Below are 23946 nucleotides of genomic sequence, written 5' to 3'. Positions count from 1 at the left end.
GGTACCACTGTAGTAGAAACAATGCTAATTTTAGAATTTTAGACATTAGAACTAGTGAAGATAGGCTTGCTTGTATCCCATCTTCCATTCATGCCACAAATAGCTGAACCTTTCAAGGAACACAAGGAAGTTTACAGAGCTGCCAGACCGATCCATTGCAACGAGTTAAGTCCACCACACATAAGGTCATAGTAGGAATGAATGAATCTGACAATCAAATCTTTTGCATCACAGACATGAATGCTGAATTCTCCCTTCTTCTCTCCCATAAGTGTGTCTCCTGGTTTTCCAAGATCCCCAGCTCTGTAGGGAGCAAACCATTGTAATGAAGACTTCAATGGATTCCCCTGTGATCCATCTTTGACATAAGTGCACAAAGTTCCTTTCAAGAATTTCAACTTTTCAGACATCGCTCTATATTCTGCCAGGATTAGTTATCTGCTATTGCTCTTCATTGTTCGAGTCTACATTGCAACGGCAATGGGTGCCTAGATGGATGATGAGTAGAATGCCGCAGAAAATAAATTCCTTCAACAGTTGCAAGTCCTCAAGTCAAAGGTCAAGCCAAGATTTACCAGGGGGCCATGTTACGAGTCTCACATCTGCTTTATATTGAAAACCAAGGAAGTCAATGCCGGAGAAAGTTTCATAATGTATACAACGTTGTGAGCAAAGCTGCAGATGTGCCTTCGCCAAATGGAAGAATCAACTATTTATTCGTGCAGAGAAATGAACTGACAGCATCCCTGTGAAGCTCATTCCATAACGGGGATTGCTTGATGAAATTCAGTGTAGCAATATTATATATATATATATATATATACACACACACACACACACACATACACACACGGATAAAAAAGAAAAAAACCAGAATCAGAATACTGGGCATCAGAAAAGTAATTGCTGAATTAAGCAGCCACTTCAGAGGTTGTGAAAACACTTTAGGGGACCATTTCAAAAACTGTAAAGAAAAAGCTTTCAGGAATGCCTATTGAGTTAAATCCTTTTAACGAACAGGCAGATCCGTGAATACAATTCCAGTGTAACTAATAATGACAGCTACTGAAACTTAATCTGATTATATGTTGAGTGAAAATGACACTTCTCCACCCCCACTTTCAAGAATACTATTCTCAAGAATTAGAGAGAACAATTCATCTGCAGAAGTGAGAGAGAGAGAGAGAGAGAGAGAGAGAGAGAGAGAGAGAGAAATATCCAGTGTTTCAGAGGGATTATAAATATGCATTTACAAATTAAAGGGAGAAATGATAGATCAATTTACCCTGTGACGGGGAGGGGGCAAATGTTGATTGTATGAAATGTTTACATTCTCTGACTTTATACTATAGTTGAGAAAGATATAAAAAAATCAATAAGGAAAAGTAATGTGCATTTTCCAAATGTCCTTACTAGGAATAAATTAAGCTGGTCAGGCTAGCCACATTATGACCACTGTCCTGAAAAAATGCACACTTTAGAACGTTAAGCCTCAAATGCTATTGTATTTTATGTCAAGACCAAATACAGGGTTTAGAAGGTCTTTGAATTTAACGTACCAAAGAATCAAAGGAACTTGTTTCTGTATGCAATGACTGCAGCGAGAGAATTATAGGCCCCCAAATGGCGAGAGGGTGCAGAACCCACAAAAGAGGAGTGGCAGTTGAAATGGGTGGAATATGCTGAATTAGCAAGTTTAACTAGCAAAATGAGAGAACAAGAAGAGAGAGCCTTCAAGGAGGATTGGGAAATGTTTGTAGATTTATTTTTTTTATTGTATACATGTTAAAACACTAGCATGGAAAAAGGGATTCTGAGAATAAGGTTGAGGAAAGGAGGAATAGATTAATCATAATATGCAGCAGCAATAGATAATTTAAGAGAAACTTTTAATGTTTAATAGATTATTGTATTTTAATATTCTGTTGAAAGCTGCCCAGAGTGGCTGGGGAAACCCAGCCAGATGGGCAGGGTATAAATAAATTATTATTATTATTATTATTATTATTATTATTATTATTATTATTACTGAGCCCACGATGAAGGGGTTCACAACACCAGCACCTCAAAAGAGCCTTGTTTCTCTGCAGTTTCGGATTCAGACAGAGATCTGGCATGGCTCCCTCTTTCTTTCTCTGCTTGCTGCTTTTATTCTAGCTCAAATCACCGCAAACTCAGCTCTGAACTTAGGCTTTGTCCCTCTAACTAACTGCGAGATGGGTGTTACAGCGACATTTCGGGACTTCATGTTTTCCAAGTTCAAACACTACCCCAAGATTAACGTCCTTTACAAAAGGAAACCAGACAGCTAAATCAAGACTTGAATTCACTCAGATAAGGTAGCCCATTATCACGGTTATTCTTTCCAGCTCTGCGGTGGTCATTTGCCAACAATGATTTGCAGCCAGCGAGCCAAGCTTCTTCACCAGCACCTTGGCTTCCCCTGTTTTTAACTGAAAGAGTCAAGACTTCCCTAGTCTTCAAAGCTAAGTGCCCTTGGAGTTTAGCAGAGACATAGTAAATCACTGGCATTATCTAGAACTATTTTTTTTAAAAAGGCTTTTCTGCTCTCACAATCACAGGCAATAAAAAATTCTTTCGGTAAAAGCCATGTGATTAAGTAACAATTAACGATTTGCTGATATATTGATAAAAAAGGTAAAAAAGGCAAAGGAACCCTGGACAGTTAAGTCCAGTGAAAGGCGACTAGGGTTGCGACGCTCATCTCACTTTCAGGCTGAGGGAGCCGGCGTTTGTCCACAGACAGCTTTCCAGTTCATGTGGCCAGCAGGACTAAACCGCTTCTGGCGCAACAGGACACCGTGACGGAAACCAGGGTGCACGGAAATGCCATTTACCTTCCCACTGCAGAGGTACCTTTTTATCTACTTGCACTGGTGTGCTTTCAAACTGCTAGGTTGACAGGGACTGGGACAGAGCAACGGGAGCTCACCCCGTCGCGGGGATTCGAACCACCAACCTTCTGATCGGCAAGCCCAAGAGGCTCAATGGTTTAGACCACTACACTACACTACACACCAAATACACTGGCAAACAGACCCATTTATGATATAGTTTCCAAGGGAATACAATACTGTATGTTTAAAGCAAGAGTAGTTAACCTGTGGCCCTCCAAATTTTGCTGACCAGCGGCGCCATCTCCTAGGGGCCGAGCCCTTTTGGGCCCCCACAATACTTTTTGGGACAGGGCTAAAGGTAAAGGGACCCCTGACCATTAGGTCCAGTCGCGGCCGACTCTGGGGTTGCGGCGCTCATCTCGCTTTATTGGCCGAGGGAGCCAGCGTACAGCTTCCGGGTCATGTGGCCAGCATGACTAAACTGCTTCTGGCATACCAGAGCAGCACACGGAAATGCCGTTTACCTTCCCGCCGGGGCGGGACCAATTTACCCACTTGCACTTTGACATGCTTTCGAACTGCTAGGTTGGCAGGAGCAGGGACCGAACAATGGGAGCTCACCCCGTCGCAGGGATTTGAACCGCTGACCTTCTGATTGGCAAGTCCTAGGCTCTGTGGTTTAACCCACAGCGCTACCCATATCCCTTGTGGGGAGGGGGCTAGGCCCCTCCAATTTTCAAAAGTGGAGGAGCAGGCCAAGCTGAGCGTGACTTCAGTGGTCGGTTCCTTCTCCTCCTCCTGCCACAAAGGAGAAGGAGCAGAGAAACAGCCTCGGCTGGTGGTGGTGACAGGAAGAGAAGAAGGGGCCATGGCCATGGAAGCCATGCTGCTGTCGCGTTTACCTCCATTCTCAGCTTCACCACTGTAGTGATCAGGGCTGGATTTAGATTTGATGAGGCCCTAAGCCACTCTAGGTAATGTCCTTTCTATGTCCAGCTGTCCTTTGTCAACAACAAATGTTCGCTGTTTTTCTGGGTTGAATATTAATAAATTCAATAAATTCAAAATCCTTCATTAGGCATAACACACCACACATAAATAACATAATACAATATAAAATAAAATAATAATACAACGCAACATCATCACCTACCATTAACAACCACTAAGTCCCCTTATCATGGCCCATTCTTTCTTCATGGACAGCTCTTAAAAATTCGGCCGCTATTAAAGTAATTTGATCATCGCTGTCCGCCAGCATGTCCTGAACAGTTGGTTGAGTAAAAGTCTGTTTATTGAATTTTAGGGCCTCATACAATTGTATTCTGGCATAGAAGAAGAATATATGCTAGAAGAAGAAGAAGAAGAAGAAGAAGAAGAAGAAGAAGAAGAAGAAGAAATTTTATTTATACCCTGCCCTCCCCAGCCAGAGCCAGGCTCAGGGCGGCTAACACAGTAAAAACATAATAGGGGGGGAAAGAGAGGGGGAGGGAATAAAAGAAAAAAACCCAATTTAAAATCCAGGTTAAAATGCAATTTAAAATGCAGCCTCATTTTAAAAAGTAGCAGATATATCAAGACCGTAAGGGGAGGGAAGCATAAGGGTCAGACTGAGTTCAAACCAAAGGCCAGGTGGAACAGCTCTGTCTTGCAGGCCCTGCGGAAAAATGTCCCGCAGGGCCCTAGTCTCTTGTGACAGAGCGTTCCACCAAGTCGGGGCCAGGGCTGAAAAGGCCCTGGCCCTAGTTGAAATATGGTAATTCATGTCTTTTGCTTTTGTAGAAGAAAGAAATTCCTTCTGGAAATTCCCATCTGAATTCTATGCTGTTTTTCTTAAGGATTTGCACTGTTGCTTTGTATGGGTCTCTTCGTTTTAACAGCCTGATTGGGATATCTTTAAAAATAATTATGTAATTTCCATTTATGTTCAATCTCTTTTCTCTATTTTTTTGAAGTATCAAGATTCTCATCTCTTTATCTTTAAATGTAATCAGACAATCTCCTGGGAACTTCTTTGCCTTCACAGATTTTGTCTTGAGTCGAAATGCATTTTGCACTGTACTTGCAACCTCCTCTACCTGCAGCTCCATCCATTGCGCAATCTCTTTTATTAATTTCTCTTTAATATTCTCTCCTTGCAACTCTGGGACACCGACTTACAAGTCCAGAGGAAATAAGTAAATTTTTGAGAAAATATAAGGAGCTACGAAGTGAAGATGAAGAGACAAGAGGTGTAGAACCAGGAATGGAGGCTGCAGGAGGAGTAGACTTGAAACAGATGGAAGAAGAAGAAAGGAAAAAGTTAGAAGAAGAGGAAGAAGAAGAAGAAGAAGAAGAAGAAGAAGAAGAAGAAGAAGAAGAAGAGGTAGATAGATTATAAAATTTGTAATAAAAATTCCAATATGGCTAAAATGGCGCTGAAATTATGGACATGGAATATTAATGGGATTAATGATTTTAAAAACGGAATAAAATTGAACAACATTAAAAAAAAGAATTTGGACATTATTTGTTTGCAAGAAACTCAAGTGGCAAGAAGACATAAAAAAGTTTTGATTAACAAAAGACTAGGAAATGAATTTATATCATCGGATAGGACTAAAAAGAGAGGGGTAGTATTGTATATCAGGGGAAAAAATTGAAACTCAGCAAATTTTTAAGGATAAGGAAGGCAGAATTATTGCAGTCCAGATCAAGTGGCAAGGAGAAAAAATAATAATCGTCGGGATCTAGGCACCTAATGGTAATAAAACAGATTTCTACAAAAGTCTAGAAGAAAAATTATTTGAATATATGGACCAGAAGATCATAATAATGGGAGACCTAAATGGAGTGGTGTCAACGGAAATGGATAGATTAAGAACAACAGGGATGAACAAAGATGGAAAACTACCTAAAACTTTCTTTTCAAAGATAAAGAACTGTAACTTGATTGACATTTGGAGACTTAGACATCCCCTGGAGAAACAATTTACATTCTATTCTGAGCCAAATCAATCCATGTTGAGAATAGATCAAGTATGGGTCTCGAATGAGTTAACTCCAAGAATCATAGACATTGAAATTCAACCAAGAGTAATCTCGGATCATAGTGCAATAAAATTTGAATTAAAAGGCTATGAGGAAAAAACGTTTAGATGGAGAATTAATGACTGCCTTCTAGATGATCAAAAAGTCTTAGATAGTGCACAAAAGTATTTGATGGACTATTTTGCAAATAATTGCAATAAGGGGACAAAAATTAACACGGTATGGGATGCCAGCAAGGCCGTGATGAGAGGTTTCTTTATCCAGCACAATGCTTTGGAAAATAAAAACAGAGTGAAAGGAAAGAAAGAAATTTTGAGGCAAATAACAGAGAATGGACAAAAACTGATAAAGAAACCTAATAATGTGAAGATAAAACAGAACATAAAGACTCTACAAACACAATTTGCAATGATAATAAACAAGGAAGTAGAGGGAAATATAAAAAGGCTGAGACAAAGAAACTTCGAGTTTGCGAATAAATCAGGAAAATGGCTGGCATGGCAGATAAAGAAAAGAAAGGAACAGAACACAGTGAATAAGATCATCATTGAAGGCACCGAAATAGACAATCCGAAAGAAATTAGAAAAGGATTCTTGGACTTTTACAGACACTTATATAGAAGCAAAGGCAAGAATAACACGAGAAAAATAGAAAGGATAAAGAGGTGCAGAAGATCCCGACGGGGAAAAAAGAAAATTTGAATGCTCCGATTGAAATGGAAGAAATAAAAGAGGCAATAAAAGAGATGAAAAAAGGGAAAGCTCCAGGTCCAGATGGATTTACAGCCAGTTACTATAAAGAAATGAAAGACATCCTAATTGTACCTATGAAAGAAGTCATGAATAACATTATGAAAAATAGAGAAATCCCAGAAACATGAAAAGAGTCGTTTATTACATTCATTCCAAAACAAGACTCAGATTTAACGCAAGTTAAAAATTACAGGCCTATTTCATTGTTAAACACTGACTACAAAATTTTCGCAAGTATTTTAGCAAATAGAATGAAAAAGGTTCTACGAGAAATTATACACAAGGATCAGAAAGGTTTCCTTCCTGGCAGACAGATGAAAGACAATATAAGAAATATAATTAATATTTTAGAATATCTGAATGCCAGGAATGAGAAACAAGCTATGATGATTTTTGTGGATGCTGAAAAGGCCTTCGATAACATATCATGGGATTTTATGTTAAAGAATTTAGAACATATGGAAGTGGGTAAGGAATTTTTTAATGGAATAAAAGCAATATATACAGAACAAAAAGCAAAGTTGATAGTAAACAACATTATGACAGAAGATATAAAAATAAACAAAGGTACAAGACAGGGATGCCCATTATCGCCACTATTATTCATCTTGGTTCTGGAAGTTTTGTTAAAGTCAATAAGGAAAAATGAAAAAATAAAAGGGGTAACTGTGGGTAAGAATGAATATAAAGTTAAAGCGTTTGCAGATGATCTGGTATTAACAGTGGAGGAACCACTGGGAAGTGTTAAAAGAATACTAGAAGAAATATATCAATTCGGTCAAGTCGCAGGGTTTTATTTAAATAAAAAGAAGACAAAAATTATTGTGGAAAATATGAAACAAGAGCTAATAGAGGTAATGCAACAACAAACTGGAATAGAGGTGGTGAACAAAGTAAGATATTTAGGAATTTGGTTAACCCCCAGAAATATAGATTTGTTTCAAAATAATTATATACCTGTGTGGAATGGAATAAAAAGGGATTTGGAGGTGTGGGGAAGGTTGAAGCTATCCTTTTGGGGGAGAATATCAACGATAAAGATGAGCGTGCTACCAAAGATGTTATTTTTATTTCAATCACTCCCGATAATCAAGGGGACATCAATATTCAAAGAATGGCAAAAGATAATATCAAGGTATATCTGGCAGGGCAAGAAGCCAAGGATTCAGTTTAAGTTGCTAACAGATGCGAAAGAAAGAGGTGGCTTCGCCCAGCCAGACCTGAAATTATATTATGAAGCATCTTGCTTATGCTGGCTAAAGGAGTGGATTAAATTAGAAAATGGAGAATTGTTGGATTTAGAAGGGTTTGATAATAGATTTGGTTGGCATGCATATATATGGTATGAAAAGAAGAAAATTCATAAAGGGTTTGAAAACCACATCTTCCGAAGGTCATTGATAAATGTATGGGAAAGGTATAAAAATTTGTTGGAATTTAAACTCCCCCATTGGATTTCACCCTTAGAAGTGATGAGTGTGAAAAAGATTAATATGAGGGGGAGGTGGATAACATACGGAGAATTGACAGTTAAAGAGGGGGGGAATGGAAAATGAAACCCTATGAAGAAGTAAAAGAATTTGTCTATGATTGGTTGCACTACTATCAGGTCTGTGAAATGTTTAAAAAAGATTGTAAAGTGTATGGATATGGAGAAAAAGAATCAAAATTTCAATTAGAGATATTGAATAATGAGTATAAAAAATTGTCTAAAATGTATAAAATGTTGCTAGAGTGGTATACAAAAGATGAAGAGGTTAAATCGGTAATGATACATTGGGCCAGAGATTTTGGTTATAATATACAATATGATGAGTGGTCAAAATTATGGAATGAAAGACTAAAATTTACGGCATGTACTGCGCTAAAATAAAATGTAATGAAAATGGTATATAGATGGTATATAATGCCAGTAAAATTAGCTAAAATGTATAAGACATGTAATAAGTGTTAGAAATGTAAAGAAAAAGAAGGGACATTCTATCATATGTGGTGGGAGTGCAAAAAGGCGAAAGACTTATGGGAAATGATATATAATGAATTGAAAAAGATGTTGAAATATACGTTTATTAAGAAACCGGAGGCCTTTCTATTGGGATTGGTAGGAAATGAGATAAGTAAGAAAGACTGTAAACTTTTTCAATATGCAGTTACAGCAGCAAGAATACTTCTGGCCCAAAAATGGAAACAGGAAGAAATACTGACGGTGGAAGAATGGAGATTGAAATTGACTGATTATGCAGAATTGGACAAACTAACAGGGAAGATTTGGTATCAACGAGACCAAAAGTTTATCGAGGACTGGGGAAGATTTACAGATTATCTGAAAGGCATATGTGATGAACAGACAACGTTTGTTGGTTTTCAAGAGACTCTGGGAAAAATAGAGGAATATTGTTAAAAAGAGAATATGAGGAGGGAAGGGATATCTAAAGGCAATACTAAGTTAAGAAATGTGTTAATAATATAGATGCAAATGAAAGATCAGCAGAGGAGCTGAGGGAAGTCAAAAAAAGAGATGAATGTGTGATAAAATGTGAATTGATTGTATAAAAAATTGGGGTTTTTTCTGGAAAATGAATAAAAATATTATAAAAAAAAGAAATATGGTAATTCATGGACTTAATAGGTATCTCAAGCCATTTGCACATAACAAAATATGCATTTTATCAAAGTAATCATAATATAGGCCTACTAAATAATAAAGATGAATATTTTTCTAAAGTCATTTTACAATGGGATCAAAATAAATTATGTATTACATGAAATCCATCAGTAGGCATAAGACTCATACCCTTAGTCTATGCCAGGCATAGGCAAACTCGGCCCCCCAGGCGTTTTTGAGACTACAGTTCCCATCATCCCTGGCCACTGGTCCTGTTAGCTAGGGATGATGGGAGTTGTAGTCCCAAAACATCTGGAGGGCTGAGTTTGCCTATGCCTGATCTATGCTGCCTGATCATCAGTCTGCAAGCACGCTTTAATAGTTGATAACAGATAAAACAGTTTGACCTACATTCAACTGTGCTGCGCTGCAGCTGCATGCTATATGTTGCCCTGCAACCAGTCCATGCAGAATGTAGACACCCAATATATAGAAAGGAGCAAACTAGGGATATTTTAGAGAGCAGGCTAGCAGGCGGGGCCCATGACTTACATCAGAGGAGCCTACGCAACAGAAAACACGGTTGCTGTAGGTAGGTTTTGCTTTATTTGTTTTTTATCTTATATTTTGGAAATGTACATCCAGGTTTTTTCCTTTAATTTTTTTGGGGGGGGCCCCAAGAGAGTGGGGCCCTAAGCTAGAGCTTGTTTAGCTGATACGTAAATCCGGCACTGGTCGTGATGTCCTCACTGCTACTGGAGCTGTTCTACCCACGTTTGCTAGCAGGCAAAAGAGGACTCTCCTTCTATCCTGCCCACCAGCCAACTGATCTAGATTAGGGTAGCATTAATCCCCAAACACTCGTAACTGACTTTCATGGCCAGGCTTTCGTCACCCAACTCTGTGACAGCTTGACTTTGCAGGGCAGAAAGTGGTAGCCATCTGGAGGGCAACCCAGCCAAATGAATCATAGAGTTGGCAGAGACCACAAGGGCCATCGAGTCCAACCCCCTGCCAAGCAGGAAACCCCATCAGAGCACTCCTGACATATGGTTGTCAAGCCTCTGCTTAAAGACCTCCAAAGAAGGAGACTCCACCACACTCCTTGGCAGCAAATTCCACTGTCAAACAGCTCTTACTGTCAGGAAGTTCTTCCTAATGTTTAGGTGGAATCTTCTTTCTTGTAGTTTGGATCCATTGCTCCGTGTCCGCTTCTCTGGAGCAGCAGAAAACAACCTTTCTCCCTCCTCTATGTGACATCCTTTTATATATTTGAACATGGCTATCATATCACCCCTTAACCTCCTCTTCTCCAGGCTAAACATGCCCAGCTCCCTTAGCCGTTCCTCATAAGGCATCGTTTCCAGGCCTTTGACCATTTTGGTTGCCCTCCTCTGGACACGTTCCAGTTTGTCAGTGTCCTTCTTGAACTGTGGTGCCCAGAACTGGACACAGTACTCCAGGTGAGGTCTGACCAGAGCAGAATACAGTGGCACTATTACTTCCCTTGATCTAGATGCTATACTCCTATTGATGCAGCCCAGAATTGCATTGGCTTTTTTAGCTGCCGCGTCACACTGTTGGCTCATGTCAAGTTTGTGGTCAACCAAGACTCCTAGATCCTTTTCAAATGGGTGGCATATAAACAATAAAATTGTTGTTGTTGTTGTTACTTTTTAAACTTTAAACGGTCTTCTGCATCAGCCAAATTGCGGGCACTTTCATCCTACAAGGAGATGGCTCATCGCGTCTCGCATTCCAATGCCTACATTAACAAACGCCCCAAATAAAAACTCCGTAAACTGGAAATGAAAGCGCAGTCTCAGCAAAGTGAAAAATACGGCCACTTTTTTAATACGGCATCCTTGCACACGGTCTCCCCCCCACCGCCCCCACCCCCCCCACCGATTTAAGTGCAACATTGCTGGAATGTAATGTGAAAATCCACACTTGATTTAAAAAAATCACTGTACACAGCTGGCCATTCTAGTTAGCTTCTTGGGGGCTCTCGACTACACTGAAGAGCATTTCCATAATAAATTATCTTTATACCCTTAACAAGAGTAAGATTCCAGACATCTGATTGGCTCCTTCTGCAAGAAACGAATTCTCTGGAATAATGAAACGCAGCGGCGGCTCCATTGAGAGCCGGCTACCCTGTAGCGTTGCAAAGAAAACCGCAGGGAAACAAAATTATGCTTTCCTCTCAACCTAAGTTTTTGAAAAAGTAAACAAATGCAAAGGTAATAACAGCACTAATGATCTTGGCATGGGGCATTTCCGGGGGAACGGCCGATTCTGCCTTGTGATAAACGGCCTGCGGTGAACTCTTTCCCTCGGTCATGAATCCCCAGGAAATGCCCCGAGTCTCGATAGGTATTGCTCAATTGTATATTGCTGTTATTCGAGAGCACAACACCCTCTAGGAACTGCGGAAGATGAAAGGGCTTTGGCTCCACAATATGGGGGGGACACCGATTAGCTTTGACACAACAGAGCAGTTGCTGATCAGAAAGCATCTTTGTAACTCCAGACAGTGTTCAAAGGCTCGGGGTGCAAGCCCTCTTTGTAAGTTTGTTTTAAACTCTGTGCCCATTGTCCCGTCCTTTGTTGCTGTTTTGGGATGAAGAGATCATTTCCATCTCTAAGGATTAACAAGGTTTTAACTTCGCCAGTCTCAGGGCGATTGCCAGTCTCCTTCTGAACGCTTCGATGCACGATTCAAAGTATGAATTATTAGAAGATTTATTTACTTTATCCAGGGTAAACTGGTTCCGTCAAATTCTCAGTGCTAACACTGGAGCATTTGTTTCCAGGAGCAATTAACTACTGATTCTATCATGGAACTTGCTTTGAATCCATTTCCCTTCAATACATCGCAATGACACAAACTTTCCGCTCATCTGGAGGTGCCGAAAATTGCTTTTTTCAACTAGCAAGGATGCTGAGAGTGAAGGATTGCGAAGCACCTGACGTTTCATATGGGAGAATCGAGAAGCACGATCTAGGAAACTTATTCTCAGCTAGCAGGAGAAATAAAGAGCTGGCCTTATCTTTATTGTTCAACAGCATTGTCTTGACGTTGTGCTGCAGTCCTGCAAACTCTGCTGCGTCCCAATAAGGTTACTGCATCGGACAAAGAAATTCTGCCTTCTGTCTAATAGCTTCTGTCCTTCCAGGTTCCAAGCCTGAATCTGATAGATGCCAGGAATCAGTCACAACTTTGATCTGTAGCCAACTTCCAACAGTTGTGGCCTATGACTTCCACTGACTTTTACACAGGTAATAGCTTCATTCTCCATTCTTAAGCTTATTAGGATGGGCTATGCCAGTAGCAGTGACAGCAGTCACAAAATTAAAAGACGCCTGCTTCTTGGGAGAAAAGCTATGACAAACCTAGACAGCATCTTAAAAAGCAGAGACATCACCTTGCCAACAAAGGTCCATATAGTTAAAGGCATGGTTTTACCAGTAGTAATGTATGGAAGTGAGAGCTGGACCATAAAGAAGGCTGATCACTGAAGAATTGATGCTTTCGAATGATGGTGCTGGAGGAGACTCTTGAGAGTCCCATGGACTGCAAGAAGTTCAAACCGATCCATTCTGAAGGAAATCAGCCCTGAGTGCTCACTGGAAGGACAGATCCTGAAGCCGAGGCTCCAAGACTTTGGCCACTTCATGAGAAGAGAAGACTCCCTGGAAAAGATCTTGGTGTTGGGAAGGATGGAGGGCACAAGGAGAAGGGGATGACAGAGGACGAGATGGTTGGACATTGTTCTCAAAGCTACGAACATGAGTTTGACCAAACTGCGGGAGGCAGTGGAAGACAGGAGTGCCTGGTGTGCTCTGGTCCTTGGGGTCACGAAGAGTCGGACAAGACTAAACGACAAATGCCAGTAGCACACACAGGTCATATACTGCCTGCCAGATTTTATCCAGCCCTTTGCATCCCCTCTGGCCCATCAGCTGTTCAGTGGGAGCAGCTAAAAAGGGAGAAAGGCTTTGATGCTCTGCAAAGAGTGCAACTCCAGCTCCTTTCTTTGCAAGAAGATCTACTGTAAGAATATTGAAACAGAGGGGCAAACAGTCTCAGCAGAGAGATCTGTATTCCTGAAAGTACGCAATAACTGCCCATACAATTTGCAACTGCATGCATTCAATTTTCAGGACGCAATTGCATTCTGAAGTTGGAGGCACTGAATAGGTGTAAAGCAAGGCTTCCAGTTCAGCTTCACTTTGGGGGAGGAAAGGGAAAAAGACACATCAACATCAGGGGGAAAGATTCACAGCAAGTTCAAATGCCAACTTTACGGAGCAAATGATGTGAACATTTTGCATGCTTCATAATAATCAGAAATATTGGGGTTCCCGAAGAACATGGTGCAAGGCTACTACCCTCCTTAAACGGCACAGCCAACCCTACTCAGAAGCATAGGTAAAGGTAAAGGGACCCCTGACCATTAGGTCCAGTCGTGACCGACTCTGGGGTTGCAGCGCTCATCTCGTTTTATTGGCCGAGGGAGCCAGTGCACAGCTTCCGGGTCATGTGGCCAGCATGACTAAGCCGCTTCTGGCGAACCAGAGCAGCACACGGAAACACCGTTTACCTTCCCGCCAGAGCGGTACCTATTTATCTACTTGTACTTCGTGCTTTCGAACTGCTAGGTTGGCAGGAGCTGGGACTGAACAACGGGAGCTCACCCTGTCGCGGGGATTCAAACCGCTGACCTTCTGATCAGCAAGTCCTAGGCTCTGTGGTTTAACCAACAGAGCCACCAAGGTCCCATACTCGGAAGCATAAAGGAATATAAAATTTTGCAAGGCTGCATTGTAAATCCCCGGAGGAAATATTTTCAAGAAAAGGGGGGAGAAACAGCTGCATGTCTGCTTTTGTACGCAGAAAAAACACAGCACTTCAGCTTTAATAGCCAAGTTATTTTAAGAATGCCCAAGGAACCGTTTTCTTTTAGTTGTCAAATTCACTAACCGGCATAATTTGTCATCTTCATAATTTCCCCTGTGCTATTCTGCTCCGCAAGTTCTCTCTCTTTACTCAAAGCCTAATAAATGTGGAATCAGGGAGTATACGGCACAGAATTGCTTCCAGAGAGAAATGGACTGAGCAGAAACAAAACAAAACTCCTTCCAAACTATGCTGACTCTTTTCATCTTTGAATCTTACTTGGCTTGCCTGACGCATTTCACACATGAAATCTATTATGAGGCAGGATGCATAGGCTCACAGAAAGTATGCTGGCTTCTGTTGAATTTTGCTGGGGGCGGGGGCGAAAACAAAAGATTTGCCAAGAATTAGTAGATGTGGTCTTGGCAAGAGCTGCGGCGTATAATATCCAGGCCTGACATGCAAGCCAGTGAGCACTGTAAGTCTCATTAAAAGGCTCCATTATACAAAAGCACAAAAAGATTTAGCCGTCTTCATAAATCACCCCAAAGCAAGCCCAGGACTCGGGAGCAACATGAGTAATTCATCTGCTGTGTTTCCTACTTCATGTAATCCATTATATTCTAATACAGGACAACCATTATATTTAACTCAAGCTGAAAGTTATTCTATGAGTTTGCTTTTTAGATCTTGTGCTATGAATGTTCTCAAAAAAGCTCCAAAGAGGCAACTCTTCCAGTGTACCTTCCCCCGCAGAGATCTTCTTAAGTGGAAAGTGTTTATAAAACACCACGGCATCCTTTTATGATTTTAGCTTCAGCATCTCAGCTGCAACGCTTCGTTGATTATAAGAAACTTGAAAATTAAAACAATGATGTCTTGGTTTTTAGCATACTTCTTATACATGCAAGTATCTCTCCCCGTCCCCCCATCACCATCTAGATCAGTGTTTTGCAAACTTGGGTCTCCAGCCTTTTTTTGAACTACAACTCCCATCATCCCTAGCTAGCAGGGCCGGTGGTCAGGGATGCTGGGAAATGTAGTCCAAAAGCAGTTGCAGACCCAAGTTTGCAAAACACTCATCTAGATCAAGGGTAGCAGGGAGTCACATTTCTTCTGTGTCATCAGTTCCTTCATCCTCAAACACTAGGGTCTCGAACAACGGTGCCTTTTAGGACTGGGAGGTGCTGTGGGTCCTGAGCACCCTTCTCTCCTTGAGGAGTGCATGAGCCACCCAGTGACTATCCCATAGTTATCACCAACCTTGCCTTAATCCAGTCCCTCACCGTTTGTTCTTTCGTTTTTTTACAGTGTCAGAACTGGCCACCTAAGGCAGTGCCTCTGACCACAACAACAACAATAGCATCATCGTTGTTGTTGTTGTTGTTGCTGTTGTTCTGCCCACCTGACTGAGTTGCCCCGACACGCTGGCCGGCTCCCAACAAAATATTAAAAACTCAGTAAAACCTCAAACATAAAAACCTTCCCTGTACAGTCATACCTCGGGTTACAGATGCTTCAGTTGCATTGTTTTGGGTTACGGACCGCTGAAACCCGGAAGTACAGGAACGGGTTACTTCCGGGTTTCGGTGGTCGCGAATGGACAGAAGTGCTAAATCACGCTTTGCGCATAAGCACCGAATCACAACCTGTGTGTGCACAGACGCGCCACTGTGGGTTGTGAACATGCATCCCACACAGATCACGTTCGCAACCCGAGCATCCACTGTACAGGGCTGCCTTCAGATATCTTATAAAAGTTGTGTCATCCTTTATCTCCTTGACATCTGAAAGGAGGGTGTTCCACAGGGCGGGCGCCACCACCACCAAGAAGGCCCTCTGCCTGGTTCCCTGTAACCTCACTTCTCGCAGGGAGGGAACCACCAGAAGGCCCTCGGAGCTGGACCTCAGGGTGAACGATGGATGTGAAGACGCTTGTTCTGATATACAGGCCCAAAGCCATTTAGGGCTTTAAAGGTCCCAGTGTCCCCAACACCTTCTGACCTCCCCAGGTTGAATTCCAGTTGGACCATGAAGAGAAACAGTTACCATAGGGTCCTGGCTGTCATGGCACCTCACCATAAAGCCCTGTTGGTTGGTCCCCATTGAGGCTGGTAGGGCAGAAGGACGTGAAGCTAACTATTTATAGTTTGGGCCTCATCCACTTGCTTGGTGAGTTCTACAAGGGTGACACTGAGGCAAAGGAGGTAGAAGCTGACAGTCTAAGCCACCTGCTCGACTGGGTGTGTGGAAGAGCCCAACATACAAATGAGTCATCCATGTGCCTTGAATGTTAAGATGGGAACAGAATCATTATAGACATAAAGCACATCTTAAGGACAATGTTTCCACAAGTAGGTCGCAAGTCATTCAAATGTTTTCTTAAAAAGCCTGTGGATGGTTTGCAAAGGAAACAGTCAGCAAAAAGAAAAGGGGTGCCATTTTCTTTTGCAATTCGCCCAATACACTCTGGAGGGTTGGAAGAATTGTTCACCTTGGCTTTCGAGGAGCTGCAGAAACCTAGAGGAAGGGAAACTGCCCAAAATTATCCCCTTTCCCCGATTTGTTGCCAAATCACTTTCATCTGCAGGGGGTCAAGCATTGGGTTCCACCCTTCCTCTGCAGAGAATTACAGTTCCAATCACAGGATTTAGGGGTATCCAAATAGAACCAAAGGGTTGTTCTTAATTCAGGTGTTTAAAAAAAAAAAAAACACCTAAGCTTCAAATGTTTTAAATATGACCAATTTATTTCAAGAGAGACAGGAAGATTTAAAAAAATGTTGTGCCAAAACAAGTCCTGCTATTTTGGGCAGTGTGTTCTGATGCCTTAATTTGGAAGGCTGCATCCATCATGGACATATCAAAGTCCACACACTGTCGGCTTTGCAAACCATGCACACTGAGGACAGAGGCAAGAGCTGCAGCTATGAAGATAACAGCTGTTATCCCCCCAAAAAATCTTGGCCTCAAAGATAAGACATTCCAGGTAGATAAGAAGAAGAAGAGAAAGTGGCCTGTAAGTACAGATAACAAGAAAAACAATATTGAGATTATAAGCAACAGGACACATCTCTGCAACAGACATCCTGAAAAGAATTTTGTGTTTACCTTGTACAGAGAATGGAGGGAGGGAATATAATGCTTTGGGAGGAATTTTGCTTCCTCTGAGATCTATAAATTAGTCATAAAATGACAATCACGTCATTGGCAGGTCTCAGTGCAGCTTATTATCTGCAGAAGTAAAACGGCCACATTGCATGCCTCTGCGGATGACTAATGAATGAGGAAAACAGAGAGGCTTATTTTTTAACCAGAAGGGAATATGGTATTCTATCCCAAGGGCAGCTCCTTGAAAGCCAAGGTGAACAAAACAGGCGAAGTGAAGGAGAAAGGACAATCTGCGGAGCTCTGGGAAGCTTACCTCTGCCTGACAAAGGGCATGGAGACCTTGCAGCACGAGGACAGCCGGAGTGGCTTGGTCAGGCTTCGTGCATTCATTCAGCACCTGGGAAATTGCAGCCAACATATCCGCTCCATGTTGGTAAGGCCTAATCAAATGCAAGAATTACTTTGGTAGTTACAGAATATTCCATAAAGGTAAAGGGACCCCTGACCATTAGGTCCAGTCGTGACCGACTCTGGGGTTGCGGCACTCATCTTGCTTTACTGGCCGAGGGAGCTGGCGTACAGCTTCCGGGTCATGTGGCCAGCATGACTAAGCCGCTTCTGGCGAACCAGAGCAGCACACGGAAACGCCGTTTACCTTCCCGCCAGAGTGGTACCTATTTATCTACTTGCACTTTTATGTGCTTTTGAACTTCTAGGTTGGCAGGAGCAGGGACCGAGCAACGGGAGCTCACCCTGTCAAAGGGATTCGAACCGCCGACCTTCTGATCGGCAAGCCCTAGGCTCTGTGGTTTAACCCACAGTGCCACCCGCGTCCCAACATTCTCCAAACTGAATATATTTCCTTTCTCCATAAAGAGAGAAAGCAAACAGTCAGATATAATGGTACCTCGGTTTTCGAACAGCTTAGTTCCCGAACAACTCAGAACTCGAATGCTGCAAACCTGGAAGTAGGTGTTCCGGTTTTCGAACTTTGCCTCGGAAGCCGAACATGCGCCTGAGCTTCCGTTTTCACTGTTGCACAGCGAATTTAAGTCCCCCGCATAGTAATTAAGGTGTTTTTCCTCCCGCTTCTGCCCTTGCGCCACTCATTTGAGTCCTCATCGTAATTAAAGCCTCCTGTTTTGATTGCAGTGTTGTGAGGTGATATTTGGTGCTTTTGTTTTTGCTATTTTTTGCATTTTTGTTTGTGCGGCTTTTTCATTTTTGTGACTGTGGCTTGTTTTTCGTTTTATGGTTCATTGGTTGATTGTGTGACTGCAGAAATGGATAAAAGCTCCCCATCCAAACAATGACTATCACCAGCGCAGGTAAGAAAAAAAATTAATTTTAATTTTTGTCATCTACAATACTGTCTTATTTATTTTATAGTACAGAACATTGATTGTTACTTTCATTTTATAACTCAATGGTCTTGTTAGATAGTAAAATTCATGTTAAATTGCTGTTTTAGGGGTTGTTTTTAAAAGTCTGGAACGGATTAATCCATTTTGCATTCCTTTGTATGGGAAAGTGCGCCTTGGTTTTGGAACGCTTTGGTTTTGGAACGGACTTCCGGAATGGATTAAGTTTGAGAACCAAGGTACCACTGTATTTGATCTGAGCGCATCTCATAGCAATTGCTGATTTACCCATAGTAGTACATGGCAACTTCTTAATCAGATAGGGATATCATTATCGCCGTAATCATTCCACTTCTTAGTCAAATACCGTCTCCCGAAACAGCTTGGGTCAATTTAAAAGGCCTGTGTCCAGGATGGTTGGAAATAGAGTTGAAGAGACTTTGCCAAGATCCTGGATGTGGTACAATGAATCGCCTTCAAGCAATAAGGTACAGAGGTATATACCCATGTTGTCTGACACAGAGTCGTACAACTTTCCCTCCTTTGGTTGGCTGCTGGCCTAACTTTTCAAACCAGATGCTATAACAAAAACCAGGAACACTGGCATGTCGTGGGTGTTGGTGGCAAGTGGAGTGCTAAAGTTGGTCCTGCTCTTTGGACAAAAGAAAGTCAGAAGCCTCGACTCCTAATAAAGAAAGCCTAGCCAGTCCAAAAGCTGCACAAAGCCTGTCAATCACAGAGGTTGATATTGTGCACCCCTTTGTCCTTCAGCACATGACAAGGGCTCAGAGGTTTAAGCACCAGTGGTGTAGCGTGGGGGGTGCAGGGGGGGCCGGCAGCACCAGGCGCAACATCTGGGGGGCGCGCTCGCACTGGCAGCTCTCTGCTCCCTGCTAAAATCCACGGGTTAGGGGGCGCAAATTACTTGCCTTGCCCTGGGTGCTGACAACCCACGCTACGCCACTGTTAAGCACAGACAATCCATAGTGGCTCAGAAGCGTGGGTCCGTATCTTTCTTTTCCATTCCTCCAGCGATAAATGTTTTTTATTCCTATTTTTAACAATTAAGTATTAATATATTTCCTGCTATTTTATGGAACTTGGTCAGCGTTACTTTTTCTAATCTACTGTGCCTAAAAGTGTAACTATAGGCTCAAATGGTTGCTTCTATCTAATGATCTATATCAGGCATGTCTACCAGTTGATCGCAGGGTGTCAGTGGTAGATCATTGCTGATCGCAGGATTGTGATTGATCACCCCACCCCTGGTCAATCCAATGGGTAGATCATTGCCAGTTTATTTATAGTGGATGTAGATCGCTGTCTCTTGGAAGTTGAACGTGCCTGATCTATATACCATATTTTTCGCTCTATAAGACGCACCAGACCATAAGACACACCTAGTTTTTGGAGGAGGAAAACAAGAAAAAATATATTCTGAATCTTAGAAGCTAGAACAACAAGAGGGATCGCTGCACAGTGAAAGCAGCGATCCCTCTTGCTGTTCTGGCTTCTGGGATAGCTGTGCAGCCTGCATTTGCTCCATAAGACACACACACATTTCCCCTTACTTTTTAGGAGGGAAAAAGTAAGTCTTCTAGAGCAAAAAAATACGATAGTCTTGCAAAGTTGAATTGAACAACGGATTAATGGCTTAAATCCCAAAATGTGAACCTGAATCCATTGTTGGACCAAATGCAAACAAGTACAGTGGTACCTCACGTTAAGTACTTAATTCGTTCCGGAGGTCCGTACTTAACCTGAAACTGTTCTTAACCTGAAGCACCACTTTAGCTAATGGGGCCTCCTGCTGCCGCCACACCGCCGGAGCACGATTTCTGTTCTCATCCTGAAGCAAAGTTCTTAACCTGAAGCACTATTTCTGGGTTAGCGGAGTCTGTAACCTGAAGCGTATGTAACCTGAAGCGTATGTAACCCGAGGTACCACTGTAATAATTTCATCTTCTTTTTCTAAAAACTACCCTCTGTTTCCAACAGTCAGTCTTGCCCTCCAGAAAATGTAACTGCAATGGGAAGAGACCAGGTCCCAGGTCTAGCATCAAGAATCCAATGAAGCACATAAATCTCTGCAGTTCTGGACAAACTTAATCCCAAACAACCACTTTTAGGGATGATGCCGTTGCTTACCTTTGCTTGCATATGTCTCTGATAGAAGCAGCTTTGGCAATCACCTTCTCCCACTGAGTATCTTTTCCAATGGATAAGGAAGCCATATCCGACATCGCCATGAATCGCTGCAGTTCTGGGTAAACACGATCCTAAAAATAATTTGATGGAAGGGGAAAGGTTTAGCAATTTAAATTTACCAGGATAACATTCTATTTTACGCAGCTGCCTAAAGTCATTTACATTGCAAAGTGCCGTGCCCCCTGCTGCAAAGCCTATTAAGATGCGGTTTCATGTACATCTGTAGTTAATATACTGCAACTTAAGCAAACATAGAACTTACAGCAAGTGTTCACAGAACTACAGTCGTAAAGTGTTGAAAGCATGTCACACAGTGGCGGAGCTTCATGCTCCGGCACCGGAGGGGGGGGGAGCAGGCGGGGGCGTGGTGCACGTCCTGGGGGCGTGGCATGCTGCCTACAAGGGCATAAAGCCCAGCGTGGGGGGCCCAGCAGCGATGGCACTCAACCGGGATCGTGGGGCGGGGCACAGTGCGCTCCCCCTGCCCCCTCTTCTTCTGCCAGTGATTTCACATGCAGTATTTCATTACTAATAATAATCATAATAATAATTTATTATTTATACCCCACCCATCCGGCTGGGTTTCTCCAGCCACTCTGGGCAGCTTCCAACAAAGTATTAAAATAAGTCTGTTAAACATTAAAAGCTTCCCTAAAGAGGGCTGCCTTCAGATGTCTTCTAAAAATCTGGTAATTGTTCTTCTCTTTGACATCTGGTGGGAGGGTGTTCCACAGGGCAGGTGCCACCACCGAGAAGTCCCTCTGCCTGGTTCCCTGTAACTTGGCTTCTTGCAGGGAGGGAACCGCCAGAAGGCCCTCGGAGCTGGACCTCAGTGTCCGGGCAGAACGATTGGGGTGGAGATGCTCCTTCAGGTATACTGGTATATTAATCCCTACAACCCGAGATAGGTCAGTATTGTCTAGGCCAGGTGCGTCCAACTCCCAAGAGACTGTGATCTACTCCCAGTATAAAAATTATGGCATTGTCATTGGAGGGAGGAGTAGCGTGTGTGGGGTGGGTGGGTGGGTGGGTGGAAGGTGGCAGCTAACTAGAAGTGGGGGTGATTGCCCAGAGTTTTTGAAAATCAATCAACAGCCTGACCTACGCAGACACCCATTGCGCTTACTTGCACTTGCTGCCTAGCCCACCTCAGTGTCCAGGCTGAATGATTGGGGTGGAGGTGCTCCTTCCGGTCTACTGGGCCCAGGCCGTTTAGGGCTTTCAAGGTCAGCACCAACAGGCAAGGAGCAGCGACATTCCTTGCCCACTTCATTTAATCCCGAGATCGACTAGGATCACCTGTGATCGACCAGGATGACCCAGGGGATCTACCTGTCGATCGCGGTCGACCGGCTGAACATGTCCGGTCTAGGCCAATGGGTTGGAATCCCCAGTTTGATAGCCTGTTGCCGGATTATTATTTTCTGCCCATCTGCAATATGAGTGATGATAACATTGACTTAATTGACGGGGCTGTTGTGAGAGTCACTATTTCTGTTTCTGTTCACAGAATCATAGAACTGTAAAGTTTGAAGCGACTTAGAGGATCATTTAGTCCAATGCCCTGCAAAGGCAGGAATCTTGTTATTATAGATGCATAGGGCAGTAGAATTGGAAGGGACCACAAATGTAATGGCAGCTAAAGAATAGCAGTATATACCAGATATTTTACCTCTAGATATATTTACTGCGAATCAGCTCTGCAAATAGTTGCTCGAGTCCAGCACACAATTGAGATGCAGGTCATGCAGAGAACTGGGAAAGGAAAGGGCTCTCCCTGTTCTCTCCAGAATTGTGAATGGTACCATACACTAAAGTTTCGTGTTTCCCAGGTGGCGCTGTGGGTTAAACCACAGAGCCTAGGACTTGCCGATCAGAAGGTCGGTGGTTCGAATCCCCATGACGGGGTGAGCTCCTGTTGCTCAGTCCCTGCTCCTGCCAACGTAGCAGTTCAAAAGCACATCGAAGTGCAAGTAGATAAATAGGTACTGCTCCAGAGAGAAGGTAAATGGCATTTCCGTGTGCTGCTCTGGTTTGCCAGAAGCGGTTTAGTCATGCTGGCCACATGACCCAAAAGCTGTACGCCAGCTCCCTCAGCCAATAAAGCGAGATGAGTGCCGCAACCTCAGAGTCGGCCACGACTGGACCTAATGGTCAGGGGTCCCTTTACCTTACCACACACTTAAGTTTCGGGTTTCCCTAAACAAAGCTGTCAGGAAACTGCCATTCAGCTCAGAGGCCAGAGATGGAAGGGCAGTTGTGTTATGGTGAGCCTCCAAAAATCTTGCGAAGCAGTTCCTCTTCCGGCAAGGAGGAAAGCCCCACCTCCGGTGGAGAAGAGGTGCAAGGACCAGGGGATGCTAGTGAGAGCATCAACACCAAGCCTGAGCAAACCAGAGAGGAGGGAAGCACGCCCCTGCCAGCGCCCATTCTGCGCAGAAGGTTTCGGCACAGGAAGCGACGGAAAAGGCTGGGGCTGATGCAACTTTTATGACGGGGTGGTACAAAAACTGACCACTCCCAGATTCTGCTAGCGATTGAGCCAGACATGAACTTACGACGCTCTTCACTGTAAATAGTTTGCACCAAGAATAAAACCTGGAAAAGACAGGTCGGAGTCTTGCCTGTTTACTCTTGAGCAACCACACCAGCATCTGACAAAAGCTCAACAATTTGGGGGGCTTCCTAAAAAGCTAAACAACTTTTGGGGTATCCTGGTTTTTACTTTTTGAAAGTAAGGGAGAATGAAGCACAACATCCTGCTAACTAAGTGCACAATCGAACTCCAAGAATACGGAGTCCTGGCATCGGTAATTCAATGAAAAATTGGTTTCTGTGTTGTTGTTTTTGAAAAAGATTAATTAATTTTAAAAATCCGCAGTATCTCAGTACACGTACGATAATAGTACAGTTGTGCCTTGGTTGACAAATGCCTTGCGACTCGAACGTTTTGGCTCCCGAATGCCGCAAACCTGGAAGTGATTGTTCCGGTTTGCAAACGTTCCTTGAAACCCGAACGTCCAACGTGGCTTCCGATTGGCTGCTGGAGCTTCCTGCAGCCAATCAGAAGCCACGTCTTGGTTTCCGAACATTTTGGAAGTTGAATGGACTTCCAGAA

The 23946-nt window shown here is 42.9% G+C and overlaps 1 protein-coding gene across 2 annotated transcripts in view; it reads right to left on the bottom strand.

Moving 5' to 3' along the window:
* FOCAD (focadhesin) overlaps positions 1–23946 on the bottom strand; it is a 135126-nt gene that overhangs the window by 63872 nt on the left and 47308 nt on the right. For both annotated transcript variants that reach the window (XM_083718244.1, XM_083718245.1), the window contains exons 14-15: positions 20769–20899; positions 17573–17699 (exon numbers count right to left, since the gene is read on the bottom strand). In XM_083718244.1, coding sequence (XP_083574370.1) covers positions 17573–17699; positions 20769–20899 — 258 coding nt within the window. The remainder of the gene's footprint in view (positions 1–17572; positions 17700–20768; positions 20900–23946) is intronic.

This window comes from Podarcis gaigeae (assembly GCF_964106915.1).
Source record: "Podarcis gaigeae genome assembly, chromosome: 17".
In the NCBI taxonomy this organism is placed as follows: Eukaryota; Metazoa; Chordata; class Lepidosauria; order Squamata; family Lacertidae; genus Podarcis; species Podarcis gaigeae.
This window is presented reverse-complemented; position numbering and strand designations above follow the sequence as displayed.